Source organism: Rhinatrema bivittatum, chromosome 14 (assembly GCF_901001135.1).
Source record: "Rhinatrema bivittatum chromosome 14, aRhiBiv1.1, whole genome shotgun sequence".
Classification (NCBI taxonomy): Eukaryota; Metazoa; Chordata; class Amphibia; order Gymnophiona; family Rhinatrematidae; genus Rhinatrema; species Rhinatrema bivittatum.
This window is the reverse complement of record NC_042628.1, coordinates 36,296,286-36,311,651: the sequence shown is the minus strand read 5'-3', so window position 1 is coordinate 36,311,651 and position 15,366 is coordinate 36,296,286. Positions and strand designations below refer to the sequence as shown.

The 15,366-nt window shown below is 41.3% G+C and overlaps 1 protein-coding gene across 3 annotated transcripts; it reads right to left on the bottom strand.

Annotated features, from left to right (window-relative positions):
- Positions 1-735: 735 nt before the first annotated feature.
- On the bottom strand, positions 736-15,343 carry ANTKMT (adenine nucleotide translocase lysine methyltransferase). 3 transcript variants are annotated; one of them, XM_029576589.1, is made up of 7 exons: positions 15,215-15,312; positions 13,548-13,655; positions 7,665-7,828; positions 7,331-7,435; positions 5,698-5,838; positions 5,374-5,424; positions 736-3,044 (listed from the first exon to the last, which is right to left on the bottom strand). In XM_029576589.1, the coding sequence occupies exons 3-7, from the start codon at positions 7,824-7,826 to the stop codon at positions 2,856-2,858; spliced, it is 648 nt and encodes a 215-aa protein (XP_029432449.1). In that variant the 5' UTR covers positions 7,827-7,828; positions 13,548-13,655; positions 15,215-15,312; the 3' UTR covers positions 736-2,855. The 3 variants fall into 3 exon arrangements, with proteins under 3 accessions (XP_029432449.1, XP_029432448.1, XP_029432450.1); XM_029576588.1 differs by lacking the exon at positions 13,548-13,655 and having other exon boundaries at positions 15,215-15,343; XM_029576590.1 differs by lacking the exons at positions 7,331-7,435; positions 13,548-13,655 and having other exon boundaries at positions 15,215-15,343.
- Positions 15,344-15,366: the final 23 nt, after the last annotated feature.

Here is a 15,366-nt window from a genome sequence, read left to right as displayed (position 1 = left end):
AAACGGCGGGAAAGTTCGTCCACCGCGGCAGAGGGTTTTAGCCCAAAACTATCCGACCAAAGAGGAGAAAATTCTCAATGACAACAGGGGTACTGCGCGTCCCTTCCTAAACTGCCCCGAGGAAAATGCCTCTCAGGGACAGGGGGTCGAATCGTGGCCGGAGAGGCTGGACTACCAGCGTGCACCCCAGAGAGGAGAGCCAGGAATTCACCTGTAAGTCAAAGAAAAACAAAACACTTACCCCAACCACAGGAAAGAATAGAGAGGTAAGGAAGGTGCAGACTGCAAGGTAGTCGCTGAGCATTAGACTCACTGAAAAGACTTTTTTTTTTTTCTACTTTTGTTTAATTAGCCAAAAGTGATCCATCCAAAGGAAATACAAGACAAATAAGTGCAAAAGCAGTAAGGAGAAAAGAATCTAATGGGGAACCAAAGGTTCCACACTCGCATCTGCTAGAGTCAGAAATATACTGAGGTTTTGCCAGAGGGTGCACTGGTATAGGTGGCTCCGCCCTCTGAAGTTTGTTCTGACTCCATCTGCTGGACTGGGGACATAAACCCACTGTCTGGACTGATCCGGGTACGTACAGGGAATGCCAATTTATGCACATAAAATGTTATGCGCAGAAAAAAATGTTCATGCACAAACTGCTGAAAATTAATAAAACAAATGCACATCCATAGGAAAATAGCAGAAAAAAAATGGCAGTCAAAAGGATAGACAGGAACAATGTAAATAATCCTGATAATTTATTCTTTCTAAAACAGATTTACCATAATAAATGAATAAATAAAATATATTTTCTTATCTTTTTTAAACAATAAAAGGTATTATAATGTGCTGGGCACTAAAACATGATGCCACTGCTGTGGGCAACACATACTTTTTAGTAGGTGGAGCCAGCCACTGCTGGTTTTGGAAAACCTCAGTCATTCACTCTATGGAGATAATTTTCAAAGGATTTAAGCATGTAAATGGGCTTTTGAAAATTGCTACTTTTTGACTGAACTTTCAAAAGGTTTTACATGCATAAATGGACTTTTGAATATTGCTGGTATATATGCTACATTTACACATGTAAATCCTTTGAAAACTACTTCCTATGCATATAGCATTAAGAGCTTTCACCTGTCTGTAGCCAGCACAAGAATCCTATGGTCATTCTTCTTACACAGCAGATATTCATATTTATAGAGGTTTGGGGGAAGTAATTGCTGATTAGTCTCTAAAAGTCTGAAACCCTTGCACGTTGTGATGCCTTTTATTGGGCCAACACAAAAGCTGTAGTGCAGGAGTTCTGAAGATCACAGTGAAAACATCTAAAATATATTCTATAGTATCTTTCCCTATCCCTTTTTCCTAGTATCTACAGTACCTGCTCAGCTCTTCTGCTAAAGCACTAAGAGGTCCATGTTTAAAAGGCTTATTCAGCTGAGTTTGGAACTCAGCCAAAAAAATGGTGGAATAAATAAATCCCACAGCACTGACCTTGGATTGGTCTGGGTATAGACAGTTAAAACTTACCCAGATAAAACATAAGTGGTCTAGAGCAGGACTAAGATATCTGGATAACTTAGCCAAATAAGGTGAATATTCAGTGCTAGCCAGCTGACTTTAGTTATACTGAAGGGCTGTGCTGAAGTTAGCTGGATAAACTTACCCAGCTAACTGGAGATGTAACTGGGTATAGTCAGTGGCACAGCTTTGAGGTTGAATATCCAGTTTAAGTTAACCGGATAAGTTTAACCACAGCTGAATATGGACCTCTAACTGTATGGTAGTGTGAGATGAGGTGACAAGTCATTGGGAGGAAGGATATCATTTGGCTGTTAGCTAATTTAAGGACATTCAGCTGAAGTTTAAAGACATGTTAGTGGAGATGTACACAGCTTTGCTCAAGCACGCTGACTTTCAGTCACCCCTGCTGAAGTTTATGAAACACAGCTTGTGTTGGGTTGCTTGAAAGTTGAGATTGTGCTGAATATAAGTGCTGTTTTAAATGCAAAGAAAATATTTTAAAAAATGATACAAGACTGTTTTAGTGATCCCTGTGATTATAATGTGGAGCGGTTTTCACTAAGGAGACAAATAAGACTCCGTTGTATGATGGTCTCAAAGGTATGGGATGTGTGTTTCTAAAGATGGTGGTTATATTTCATTTGTTATTTTTTTCATGGCCTATGTTGTTTGTTTTAACGTACCGGTTTAACTGGTATATTGCTGAAGTTTTATGTTATCTGATTTGTTTGTTTTTGTATGGTTGTTAGTGTGTTGTTGTTTTATGCTGTTTTAGATTTGTCTATGCTCATGACCCGTAAGCTGCTTTGAGAAATTTTAGAAAGTGTTATAAAAAACTAACAATAAAAAATTAAAAGGCATATATGTGGGTGCATAGCAATTTACCCATCTAAAATGACTGAAAATTGCCCTCCCTTAATGTGGCAAAATGTTCCTAAGAGCATGTTTAGCTTGGGGCGGAAAGTTATATGAGTAGATGATATTTTTAACTCTGTGCACAAACAGCAGAAGCAAAAACCTGTGGTACTTTGAAAGTGAAAGTACTCACATACATTCTCTCTGATAATTGGTGCAAAGTCTGCTGGTAAAAGGGATCCATGGACTTTGTCCTAGTGCAAACAGTTTGCAAATTGCCCCTGTAGACCACCGAGAAATGGCTTACTCTTTCAAAGTTCCCCTCCACTGATACAAGTTAATATGTAAAAATCAGGGGAGCTATTTGAGTGAGCCACATAGTGTCTGTTACCACACAAGGAGAGTCCCTAGAATCTGCAGGCTTTTCTTGTTTATGCCAATCTGGGTGCAACCTTGCACAGTCCATTGGTGAGCAGTCCAATTACACTGCCGTCTCCTGTGGTTTCTTCTGTGCAGCGTGCCGTATGGTTCGGACATCATAAGCCCATGCTCTGTCCACACCTTCCCCCACGATGCTGCTTGGTGTCCAGGTAGGCAGTGGGAAACGTCCAGCTACTACGCGAGCCTCATCAGGAAGTTCTGCCAGCAGCTTTGCCTCCAGTAATGGCAACTGTGGGGCAGCAAGCATGTGAGAGAACCAGATTAATGAGCATCTGTACAGCCTAGCATCCTGTACCAACGCAAAATACGGCTGCAAACTGAATGGAGGTTTTGTGATGATTTGCCCAGGTTAGATCCTGATATGGCATCAGAAAAACTATAAACCCAATAATTGTCACCAAAAAATGAAATAATGGCTTGACAGTAAAAAATGTAATGTATCAGTATTTGTACTGGGGCTTCCTAATCAAGGCTGGGTTAAAATCCAGAACAGATTGGGGGCCTCAGTGGGAAAGAATCCTTGCAGGCTGTGAATGAAGGGCCACGTCTCCTCCGCTTTGGACCCCCCACCTGTCAAAGAGCAGCAAGCAGAGTGGCTCATTTGCAGAAGGTGACAAATCAGCATTTAAAAAATATAATTATATAGCTTAATTGTTACTTTTTGTCACATATATTTTACATACTACATAGTAGAAGGAATGCAGCTTTAAAAAAAATCATCTATAGCAGGCAGACTTTCGGCAAAGCTTTATAAAGATACCTTAGCCCACCTCTGTGTTTGCCTCAAGGTTTTCTGTTACAATAGTTTCCTAGAGCACAATAGGATGTACATTTGTTTGCAACAAAATGATAGATTTTAACTACATTTTCTGCTTTGCTTCGTTTTGAAAACAAATGAAAAATGAACAAAATATTATTTTTCATTCATTGTGATTTCAAAATAAGTCAGGCTCCAGCTCCATGCCCCCAGTGTGCCTGTGGCCAGCTTTCCAGCTCTATGACTTCCTCCCTTACCCCATCCACAGATCTTCAGGGGCAAGAGTAATCCCTGAAGGAATCACATGCACACATTCACATCCGAAGACAAGCTGCCACTATTATCATATCTTTTTTTTTTTAATATTAGGATATGCATTCATTTGAAACAATGAGAAAACACAGCAAATGAGCTGATTCTTGATTCGGTTCATTGCCTCTGAACTAAAATAACTTTTTCAGTTCATCTGCTTCAGTGCCATTAAAGAATGCAGGAAAAGTAAAGTAATATATATTTTTTTCCTTCAAGCCAGAGTGGAGCCAGTCAGGAATGGGACAAGTCAGGAGTAAGACCAATCATGTTGAAGTGCTTTATAAACCAGCCTGTCCCAGTTGCAAGTCTTGACTTCATCAATTTTTTAGGTGACAATGAAACTATGAGCAGTCGGTATTTTTTTCTGTCAGTCCTCTGTTGGATCTCAGAGACAGATCAGGCAGAGAATCTGATGCTCCTTGCTTCAAAGTTCAGAGTTAAAGAAAAGCTCATGAAAAAGATTTAGATTTAGAAAAAGCAAAGTGTGCTGTTATAGTCACTGTGACTTTGCTCCATCACGTGATAGAGGGTGCTCTGGGCCCTTACTGAACAACAATGAGGACACTGAGGTATGAGGTGGGGGGCTCAGGGGGTGAGGGTGGGTTCCATGGGGGTCCACCCTAGACCATCAAGATTTTCATTTTTGTTTGGGGAAGGGAGGAACCACTAGACTCCAGGGATGTTGATTTTTGGCAATGGGGGACAGATGGAGGGGATACTTGAAAGGAGGGGTTGTTGAGCTGGAGGGAGTCATTTTCATAAAAGGGGAGGGGTTAGGGTAGGAGAGCGGGGCATTGCCATGCAAACATTTAATCTTTTTTTCACACTTCTGTGAGTCATGATTAACTTGGAAAGTATCAGGGGTCTCAAAAGAGCCTTGGAGACAGATTTAAGCACATTTCAGGCAGGGTAGTTTTAGGCCAATTGGCCCTTTAAGAAACAATATGGGGGGATCTTTATGCACGTTAGCATTCTGGGGCCCATGCGGTTTTTCTACACTTCCTCAAAATGCGCTACATGATGGGGCTGACTTTTTTCAAAGTCAGCTGTGTTATTTTATTTGCGTGGGCTTTCTTAGTGATGAGGTGCTTTGCATTCATTAGGTTAACCTATGCATGCAAATGCATGCAAAGCAATTCATTTCAATGAGCGAAGAAAACATGTTAAAATAACAGGCGATAGAGCCATGATATTGCCTTATTGCGGCTTAGAAAATCTAGGCCTTAGATTGTAAGCCCTACCTACAGAACCTGAATGTAACTTGCCTTGAGCTACCAATGTGAGTTAAATATAAATACATAAAATAAATCTAAAATAAATTCTGTAAATGAGGCTGCTAGCTCTCCTACACTCAAGACCCAAATATATCATTTGTAAAAAAAAAAAAAAACCCCCAAAACGGCTAGAATTATCATTTTCAGGTGAGGATGAGGACACGGTTACATCTTACTGTTTTCAGGAGAAATAAGCAGTAGTTGCTCTTACTTACCACACTGGGGGCCAGGAACACTGAAATGTTGACACAGTCGTGCAGTCTCACCTGGGAAGAGATCAAATTCAGTCAGCATTAGAGATGAAACTTGCATTTTCTCCACTTCACCCCCTTGTAATTCTGTTGCTCTTTTTGTAGTGTCCTCGCTGTTGATGAACATTGAAGCGGTGCAGAGGAGAGATTTCTTAAAGTATGCATATTCTATATTTGATATTTTTTAGGGAGGAAATGGTTTCTAGGGAGCCAGGGGTTAACAGAGAGTGGTGCATTGGGCTGCCTTAATGCCAGGCCATAGGACACCAGCACTACAAAATCACTTACCTTCCATAAGTCTTTCCGCTGATAGGAAATCTTCCTATAGTAGCCAGCCTTCCAAGCATAGAAGTTGGACAGTCGGACCAGCCATGGATTGAGTTCATAGCCTATTGCTGGTTGGAAACCATGTCTGTATGCCTCTAACACCTGGTTGAAAAATGAAAGGGAGAAGGAAGCCCAAATTCTGATTCTGTGGAAGCTCACTGCTCTTCCAGTCCTAGGCTCTCCCAGCAGAGGTCACTGTGGGAGTAATGTAGGTGTGCTGATTGTGGGAAGCATTCAGCTACTCCACTGTCAGCCTCTACTACAGGAATTCTCAGCTCAGACTCTTTTAACTATCAAACATAGCTGCATTCCAAGGGAGTCAAAATACACCAATTCACTTGAGGGTAATAATTAAACTCCCTGCATTGGTGTGAAGACTGGGGGTACCAACAGGGTTTGCCCAGAGAGTTGTGCCTGCTTTTTCCAAGGGTACTTTCCATGTAAAACACCTTGCACAATTTGTAGCACTGTTGCTTCCTCCCACCTAAATCTGCCTCCAGGAATGCCTCCGGTCAGGAATGTTCTACCGTGTGCATAGTTTTAACTATAGTGAGAATGGACAACTTTCAGACAGTCCTTTTCTGCCGGATTGAAAACTCTTTTCCCTGTGGAAATGGCTTGAATTATTACCTTCTCAGTTCTTGCACTGAATGCATGCAAATATGTCCCATTCATATTCATTGTTCTATTCTGGAAAATAGACCACAGTTGAGAACGACTGGTCTACCATCAAAATTATTCATAAGCAATGATGTAAGGAAACTCAAAGGGCCCAGTCCCATTTCCAGCCAACAGAGATAATCTGAGAATAAGATCGCACTGGCAGAAACAGCAGGGGATATGGAGACCTCTCATTAATACAGGTTTTCATATTATTTTAAACAATAGGATTCCACTGTCCAGCCAAACGTTAAGAGTTTTCAAAAGTGTATATCGTTAGGATTTCTCATTCCATGTAAAACCACACTTTCAACCTATCCGGTTTGATTTTCTTTCTGTCAGCTCCCCCCACAGTCACTATATGGGTAAGACTGTCATAAATATGACATACCTTGCTTATTGGCCTTACAGCTAAAATCAAGTTTAGAGGGTTTTCAGCTATTTGCTAAGTAGGTTCCTTATTGGCATTTTGGCTGAGACTGAATGCTGTCAAATATGGAGCCCTGCCACTCGACTCCCCTGGGAACCTGAGGAACAATCATTGCTAAAGCAAGATTAAAACTCCTGCTTTAGAAAAAATAGAAACAACCGGAACATTGGCAAAAAAACAAAATGATATTCTATACTGTGCATGACCAAAACACCAACCTCTGACATAACTTCAGGGGAGAAGATTATGGTATGTGACCTTTTATTAAATAATAATACAAATAAATTAAAACCAAGGAAGGGAGAAGTAGAACCAAAAAACACAAACCAAGAGTTTGAGAGAAATACAGCTGCATTAGATGTGAAATGTTGAGTTGTGTAGAGGGAATTACAGATGTGTGGCCTGATGTGTGCGATGTGAAGTTTCCTTCTAACGTGCCATAGCATGCACAATCAGAAGCTGTAGAAAGTTTGGAATGCTTTGTAGATTTGTTTTTTTTCTTACAATTCTGCCATCACCTGAGCCAAGATCTACCATCTTCCCCGAGCGGCCTTTCAATAAGGCTAAAACATTCTCCACCTGCTGGGAACTTGCTGGTATGTAGGGAACCTGCATTTAGCAAATGAAAATAATAAGCTCCATCTGCACACCAGCGAAATGCAATATTAATAATAATAAATAATACAGTTGAGTGTATTAATTACAATATAAACAAAAGCACTTCAGAGCAAGGCATACAGTCATGGCTTGGCAGCCATTTTCTATCCTGCTGACTATTTTTTTTTAGTGAAGTTGTAATATGAATCCAAATGTCTATAGGTAGGAAGGTGCACATTACCTGCAACTTCAGCGGCACCTTTCGGAAGCCTGGCATGAGAATCCCCGCCCACACAGCATAGGTAGCCAATCCAGTGCATCCTGCAATCTGCAAGAGGCCCCACCACCCTAAACTTTTTCCCTGAAGCGAAGCTGTCAACTCTTTCAAGTCATCTTGGTCCATTCCTAGAGAAAGAAGAACAGGTTAATATATCAACTTCCACTTCCACCTCCTCCCAGGACCTCTCGTCCCCATCACTAATAAATGTGCCATAGAATGGACGAGCAGTAGAGTACAATGATGAATCAAGATACAGCAAACACCTAAGCTTCACTGAGGAAGCAACTAGTATTACTGTATTAAACTAAGCTCTGGAGTTGATGCACATGCATATCAACCGTTATTTTAAACCCAAGGGAACATTTAATTATGTTTTATTCTGCTAAGCTCACCAACAACCCAGTACACTGAGGTTATTGATTTCAGCATTCATATAGTACCCTATAAGGTACATTGCAATAAATTACATATAGGCACAAGAAGTCCCTCTAAGTGGGTACCTGAAGCATCGGAAAAATGACTTGCCTAAGGTCATGAGTGTCAGTAGGAGTAGCCTTGAACCGAAGCCTCCTGGCGCCCAGTCCATGATTAAGCATTCTTTGTCAAAGACATAAAGAATACATTAAGAAGGCGCCAAGTCCATCTGCAGTTTCAAGCTGTGAGAAAGAACTGCACAGGTGCGCGGGGGGGGGGGGAGGGAGCGTCTGTGAGTGCTGGTCTGCTAACAAAGAATGAATAGGGTCCTCTGTGCACGCCAAGGTGTACACCGTTCCTAACTTGCACTCCCTTACGCATGCTCCATCCTCTCCCACCGCCTGTCTGAGTGGTGATGATGCCATCACATCTGCAGTAGCAAGGTGAGGTTTCACACAAAATGCCATCTTTGTGTGAAACCCCATTACATCACAATAGGTTTGTAGAATTCTCATATCTAAACCTAATAAAAATAATAATCAAATAAGTTATGCATGATACCTTTCTTACAGGGTGGTGGATGCCTGGAATGCCCTTCCGGAGGAAGTGGTGAAGACTAAAACTGTGAAGGATTTCAAAGGGGCGTGGGATAAACACTGTGGATCCCTAAAAGGCTAGAGGATGGGAAAAAATAAAAAAGCTAAACCAGCACGGAGCGGCAGTTACTACCCTTAAGAGAAACATGGGGATAACCTGCACGGAGCGGCAGTTACTACCCTTGAGAGAAACATGGGGGTAACCTGCACGGAGCGGCAGTTACTACCCTTGAGAGAAACATGGGAGTAACCTGCACGGAGCGGCAGTTACTACCCTTGAGAGAAACATGGGGGTAACCTGCACGGAGCGGCAGTTACTACCCTTAAGAGAAACATGGGGTAACCTGCACGGAGCGGCAGTTACTACCCTTAAGAGAAACATGGGGGTAACCTGCACGGAGCGGCAGTTACTACCCTTAAGAGAAACATGGGGGTAACCTGCACGGAGAGGCAGTTACTACCCTTAAGAGAAACATGGGGGTAACCTGCACGGAGCGGCAGTTACTACCCTTAAGAGAAACATGGGGGTAACCTGCACGGAACGGCAGTTACTACCCTTAAGAGAAACATGGGGGTAACCTGCACGGAACGGCAGTTACTACCCTTGAGAGAAACATGGGGTAACCTGCACGGAGCGGCAGTTACTACCCTTGAGAGAAACATGGGGGTAACCTGCACGGAACGGCAGTTACTACCCTTAAGAGAAACATGGGGGTAACCTGCACGGAGCGGCAGTTACTACCTTGGGAAGCTTGCTGGGCAGTCTAGATGGACCATTTTGGTCTTTTTCTGCTGTCATTACTATGTTACTATGTTACAGAACTAAGCATTAATGTTCTATGATGAAGGAAGGCAGCATAGCTCTTGAAAGCTAGTCCCATACAGTATGCATGAAGTTACTTCTACAAAAAGGTATCATCTGCAACTGCTTTGTTGACTTTTATTTTTACAGTTGAACTTGGAAACAGACTTCAGGTTCTCTGCTGAAGTCCAAGTGGCAAGTGCAACCCGGGCTGTGAGAAGCTGCCAGTGCATGATGTGATGTGATGTGACCACGTGATGACCTGTATAACCACATGGAGAAATCACATGAGCTGGCATCTGTGGCACAGTGCATTACACACAGAGTTTAACAACATTACCTCCTGTTGCTGTGCTGACTTGAGTTTGGAGAGTGACTCTTTGCTGCTGTTTGTACTATTGCCAGGCTGTTATCATTTTTCTATTTCAAACTTTTCTTAATTGGATAAATTCTTCCATTCTGTATATGAAACTATAGATAATAAAAAAAAATTGGCTGGCTGCCCTTTGTGTGAAACACTAATTTGTCAATATGCACGTTAGGCTTATGGGATTTGATGAACGCGATGAATTGTTTTTTTTAGTCTGCAGTTTATGTAATTCTATTGTATACATTTTGTTTTAATTTGTAAACCGCTTTGATGTTTAAGGAACTGACGATTAATCAAGAACAGGAATAAATTAAATTAAACTAACTAAACATTTTCAATTAATGTTTTTTATGTTTTAAAGGGGAAATTTTCTTGAAGCCGGCGAGTGGCAAGGAAGTACCTGTGAGGTGAAGTTTTAGCCACATACTATGACAGCAACTTTAAAATGAGCACATGCGCCCCCACATATGTGCGTACGAGCACCCATACGCTGGAATTTTAGATTGGCCGTGCAAATGCGCATGTAAAGTTTAAAATACGCCTCGCGTGTGTATGCATGCGCCTAATTTTAAGCGGTTATGCGTAGGTTTCCTTGTCAGCTTTTACACGCGCATTTTAAAACGTGCGCACATGAAGGAAATAACCAGTTTGAACACTTAGTCCACCGGTTTGCCCGGTCTGTCTCTAGGTTGTCAAGACCCCTCTGGTTCTTCAGCCTGTGCTCCCCCCAGACCTCACCCAGTCACTTTGTGGCTATAATAAAGGTTTTTTTTCAGACTTCCACCTGAAAAAGAGCAGAAGTAAATAGTTATTCGCTGGATATAAAATCAGGATTTATGCGCTGGCCCCACTCAGGAACACTCCTGACCTGCCCCAAATCCACCCCTTTTTTTTTATTTGCGCGTTCTGTTGCTTGTGCTCATGCATATGTATGTAATTTGCTGGCTTTAAAATACGAGTTGCTCATGCTTGGCCCAAATACTCGTGTATAGGGGGCCTTTATATGTGAGCAACTCTTTTAAAATGTATCCTTATGTGGGCACAAAAGTCCACGCATATCTTGCCCTTGCTTTATCTGCAGGTGGGATAATGTGGAAAAAAAAATATGCATGTATATTTGAAACTTCAATTTGGGCAATCCCAGATAATTCATTTTTTGGAGCAGTTAAACATAGCCCTCTAGTAGTTTTCTTTATTTATTTGAATTCATTACCTGCCTTTTTTAATGTAAAATTCACCCAAAGTGATTTGCAATACATTAGAAACGCAGCATACGAGCAAAGGTAAAATACAGCTTTACCAAAAGAAAGCAGCGGAGGACAATTTGCACACCCATTAATCTAAGACAACTGACAGTTCTGGAAACTGTACTCCCAGACGGGCACTTTCCCCTCTGGAAATTCCCTACAAGTTACACAGGTACAAAATGATCTTGCCACTAGTTAACTCAATGAACATTACCCCAATATGTCTTACATGAGGAAGACAAACGTTCCTGGTCCACATGACCAGTTATTTAATTGAGTCACCAGTCCAGTCTGTCAGGGTACAAAGTGCTCTGCTGGACCTTGAACCAGAGTTTCCAGCTGGTGGCTTACAGGTAAAGCCACAGAGTAGCTTACGCAGAAGCACACTCAGTTGTTAGCCTAATACATGGCCCGACTCCTGAGGATCTGGATTGGTCCTCAGGGGTTCAAAAGAGATTGCTGGGAATTCCACAGAGTTCTGGCAACTTGAGCTGTTGCACATGAAGAGACCTGGGACTGCTCATATCTATCAATCTGCTCCTGGAAGTTTCTCTCTGTCAAGCACACAGAAGATCGATATAACTGGATTACCAGAACTGGACTGGATCTTGGATTGTGTTTGTGTTAGCCTATGCTATATAGTCTTATCTGGCAGAAATGTGAGTTAGGTTTTGGTTCATTTTAAATGCATTGAATAAACCGCACACATTTACACTAACTGCTTCCTTGCCTGCCTTGGTGCCCATTGTGACACCTGGGACCCTGGTCTGTCCTTGGATCCTGTTTGCCTTTCAGCTCCTGAGTACTTGCCTCCCTCCCTCTGGCATTCGGAACATCTTGGCCCTGAACCCTGCCATCATCTTCACAGGGTTATTTAAACACCGCGATGACGCCAAAGTGAATTTTCACCATCTGCTTGTCTGCCTGCGTGCCCATTGTGACACCTGGCGTCTAGGACCCTGGTCTGTTCTTGAATCCTGTTTGCCTTTCAGCTCCCAAGTGCCTGCCTCCCTCTCATGGTTGGAAGATCTTGGCCTCTTCCTCTGATCTCATCTTTGTAGGGCCATTTAAACACCTCGGCAATGCTGTAAGCACTGTGTACTGGAGTGGCACGTGCACAAAGCATGTCAAAGGAGTGTGCTCTTTGTGCCACAGAGCCTTTAATTTTCTGTGCTACTTATTTTTCCTTGCTACAATAATGGTCACTGGTTCTATTTCTATGACATTGGGAACCCCATAACAGGAATTACCTGACATGAACATTATGGAGATTGGGGAAGAATGGGCGGGCATGTATCGAAAGACATTGCGTGGTAGAACTTCTTGCTGTATCGCCTTGTCTTTCATGCTTTTAAATGTTCCATCAGTGAAAAGAAAGTTACCTGTAATATTTTATCTATTACACTCCAAATCTCCTGTCTCTGACTCACTGAAACCTGGTTGTTAGATTCAGATTCTGTTTTGTTAAATCAAATTTGTCCTCCAGAATGCAAGGTTTTGTTTTTTTACAGCCTCATCCAAATAGATGTGGGGATAGACTGATGTTTAGTATAAAAGATAAATTTAGGCTTTCTCAAATTACACTTGATTTAATACCTCCTTTTGAGGTCATGTTGGTTACGTCTAATCTTGCAAATTTTTGTATACCTTACTGCCCTCCAGGAACTTAGTCTTCTAATTGAAATACTCTCCGGTCTAGGATGGGAGCAGTTTGTTAACTTCCAGAGCTATAGGCATGGTCATATGCTTGACTTAATTTTTCTTAATTCTGGATTTCTTATGCAAATACCTGTACAGATTAAAGTCCAGGAAATCCCATGGTCTGACCATTTCCTATTATCCATGACCTGTTCGTTTAAATCATTAAATACTAACCACCAAGCGTGGATATATAAACCCTGACCTTTCAACTGGTATATTACCTAGCTCTTTGAAGATGTCTTCTTTTCACCCTGACCTGAAAAAGCCAACTGCTGATCAAACTATTGACCACTATAGTTTCTACCATTTCTTGCCAAAATAATCACAACAGCAGCACTAAAAAATCAGCTCACAGATCTTTTTGAGAGCATGCCATTATCGATCAGTTTCAATTCAGCTTTAAGAAATTACCCGTACCGAGACTCTTCTTTTGTCAAGCTTTGATACTATCATCTGGGGTTTTAATGGCAATGTTGAATATGTCATGGTCCATTTAGCCATATCTGTTATTTTCAATACCTTTGATCATGGCATTCTCCTGGCATGGATTGACTCATTTGGAATAACCAGCACTGTGCTGAGATGATTTTCTTCATATTTGTCTAACTGCACTCAGCAGATTAGAATTGGTAATATGGTTTCTGACTGGAGTACTGTGTTGGCAGCCCTATTCACTCCCTTATGTAAGATTCTGGCTTGCTCAGTGGAACGTACCAAAGTTTATGCCAATGACATCCAGTTCTTTGTTGCCAATGCCTCCTCTTGGTTGGAGACCTTCAAGCTTGTCTCACTATGCTTAAATTCTGTGAAATGCTAGTTATTCTAAAAAAAAAAAATTGATGTTGAATATTGAAAAAATGGAAATAATTATTCTCAGTCAAGTTCTTTCATCTAATACTCCCTCTATATTTGAGCTTAATGGTCACAGTATTCCAGTGGCCCACTGAGTGCAGAACCTAGAAGTATGGACTGACCCATACTGACCCCAGTTTATCACTATTCCATACAGCAAGGCTGTTGTTAAAACATCATTTTACAATTTTGAATGCTTAGACGACGCAGACCAATTCTTGAGCCACAAGACTTTCACCTTATATTGCAGGGTCTTGTGTTAATGAGATTGGACTACTGTAATTTTTATACATAGGCCTTCCCACGAATGCTATCCATCCACTACAGATGTACAGAACACCACTACATGGAAATTAACAGGTGCATAAATGTCTGATCATTGGCTACCAATTAAATCACAAACTGGCCTCCATAACACACAGATCTTTACACAAGGTTTCTGGTTCTTGGATTAATGCTGTTTTGTGGGTCTATAAACCTGTTTGCTCTTTAAGGTTAACAAATTGTTCATTTACTGGAGGTGCAAGTCTGTGAGGTTGGTGCATTTAGACCTTACAGAGAGAGCTTTCCCAATGGTTGAACCACTACTCTGGAATTCGTTTCCAGAGCAGCTTTGAGCAATAGCATATTTGAAGCATCAAAACATACTTATTTACACTGGCATTCAATCATGAGGCTTTGCCTTAGATTTGTATTGGTTTATATAATCTGCAGAAAGGATTGTTCTAAACTATGTTTTCATATTGTCTTTTTTCAGTTTCTGCTTTTATTATGTATGTTTTTTTGGATTCTGCCTGAAACATGTTGTTATGAGAGCGAATAACAAATTTTTTAAAATAAATAAATAAGTAACCTTCCGTCCAAACACCCAAGACAGAAAGAATAGTGAGACTCAGATTAGAAAGCAGCTCATCTGGGATGTACATTTGCAGTATGGTTAGTGAGATGCCACAGCAGCAGTATCACAGATAAGGGTAAGATGCCAGCTGACATTCTTAGTCAGGAGCTTTGGAAAAATTCCCATCAGGTAGGGATCTAGTCCGTGCGTCCCATCCAACTCTAATCAGGGCAGGCAATCGGTGTCTGGGTATCTAGTGAAGCTGTTACAGACAGTTAAATAAGTTCCTGGTTTCAGAAAACATAAATGAAGATGAGACACTATTTCTAACAAGCATAAAGCTGAAGCTGAATACAATAAAAATCATACGGAGCAGATAAAGTAAAAACCAGAAAGCAGACGTTTTTCTACTACTGACGTGAACTTTAATGCCTATTGCTAAGATAAAAAAGGGTCATGCTTTACATATAGATCTGATATTGTTTTTATTTGGACCAACAAAATGAATCACTTTTATTTCTTTGTTAACCTTTTATTTCCGTGTGAAACAGATCTGAATCATCAGAAAGGGATTTGTCGCTTTTGTCCTACTGCATACAGCTCTATTTTATAATTTCCCTATAGAATGGCATATAATACTTAATTAGGACTAGCTTATCTTTATTTAGTTCTCGAAATATGGCAAACCTACGTTAATCGAGGTTCAGTCCCAGGACACGGACTCTTCCGAGGAAGACCCGGAGCTGCTGTCAAGGCCAAGCTGCCCCACAGTATCCCACAATCCTCAGCTCCGTAGAGCACAAGGCCAACCTTATTCCCATGACAACGCGAGGTCGGGTCTTG

Excerpts from the sequence above, each read along its gene's own strand:
- ANTKMT (XM_029576588.1), bottom strand. The coding sequence starts at position 7,826 with ATGGACCAAGATGACTTGAAAGAGTTGACAGCTTCGCTTCAGGGAAAA. Across the intron at positions 5,839-7,330 it reads GCTCAGGTGATGGCAGAATT|GTGTTAGAGGCATACAGACA; the intron begins GTAAGAAAAAAA and ends TTTTTCAACCAG. Across the intron at positions 5,425-5,697 it reads AGCGGAAAGACTTATGGAAG|GTGAGACTGCACGACTGTGT; the intron begins GTAAGTGATTTT and ends ATCTCTTCCCAG.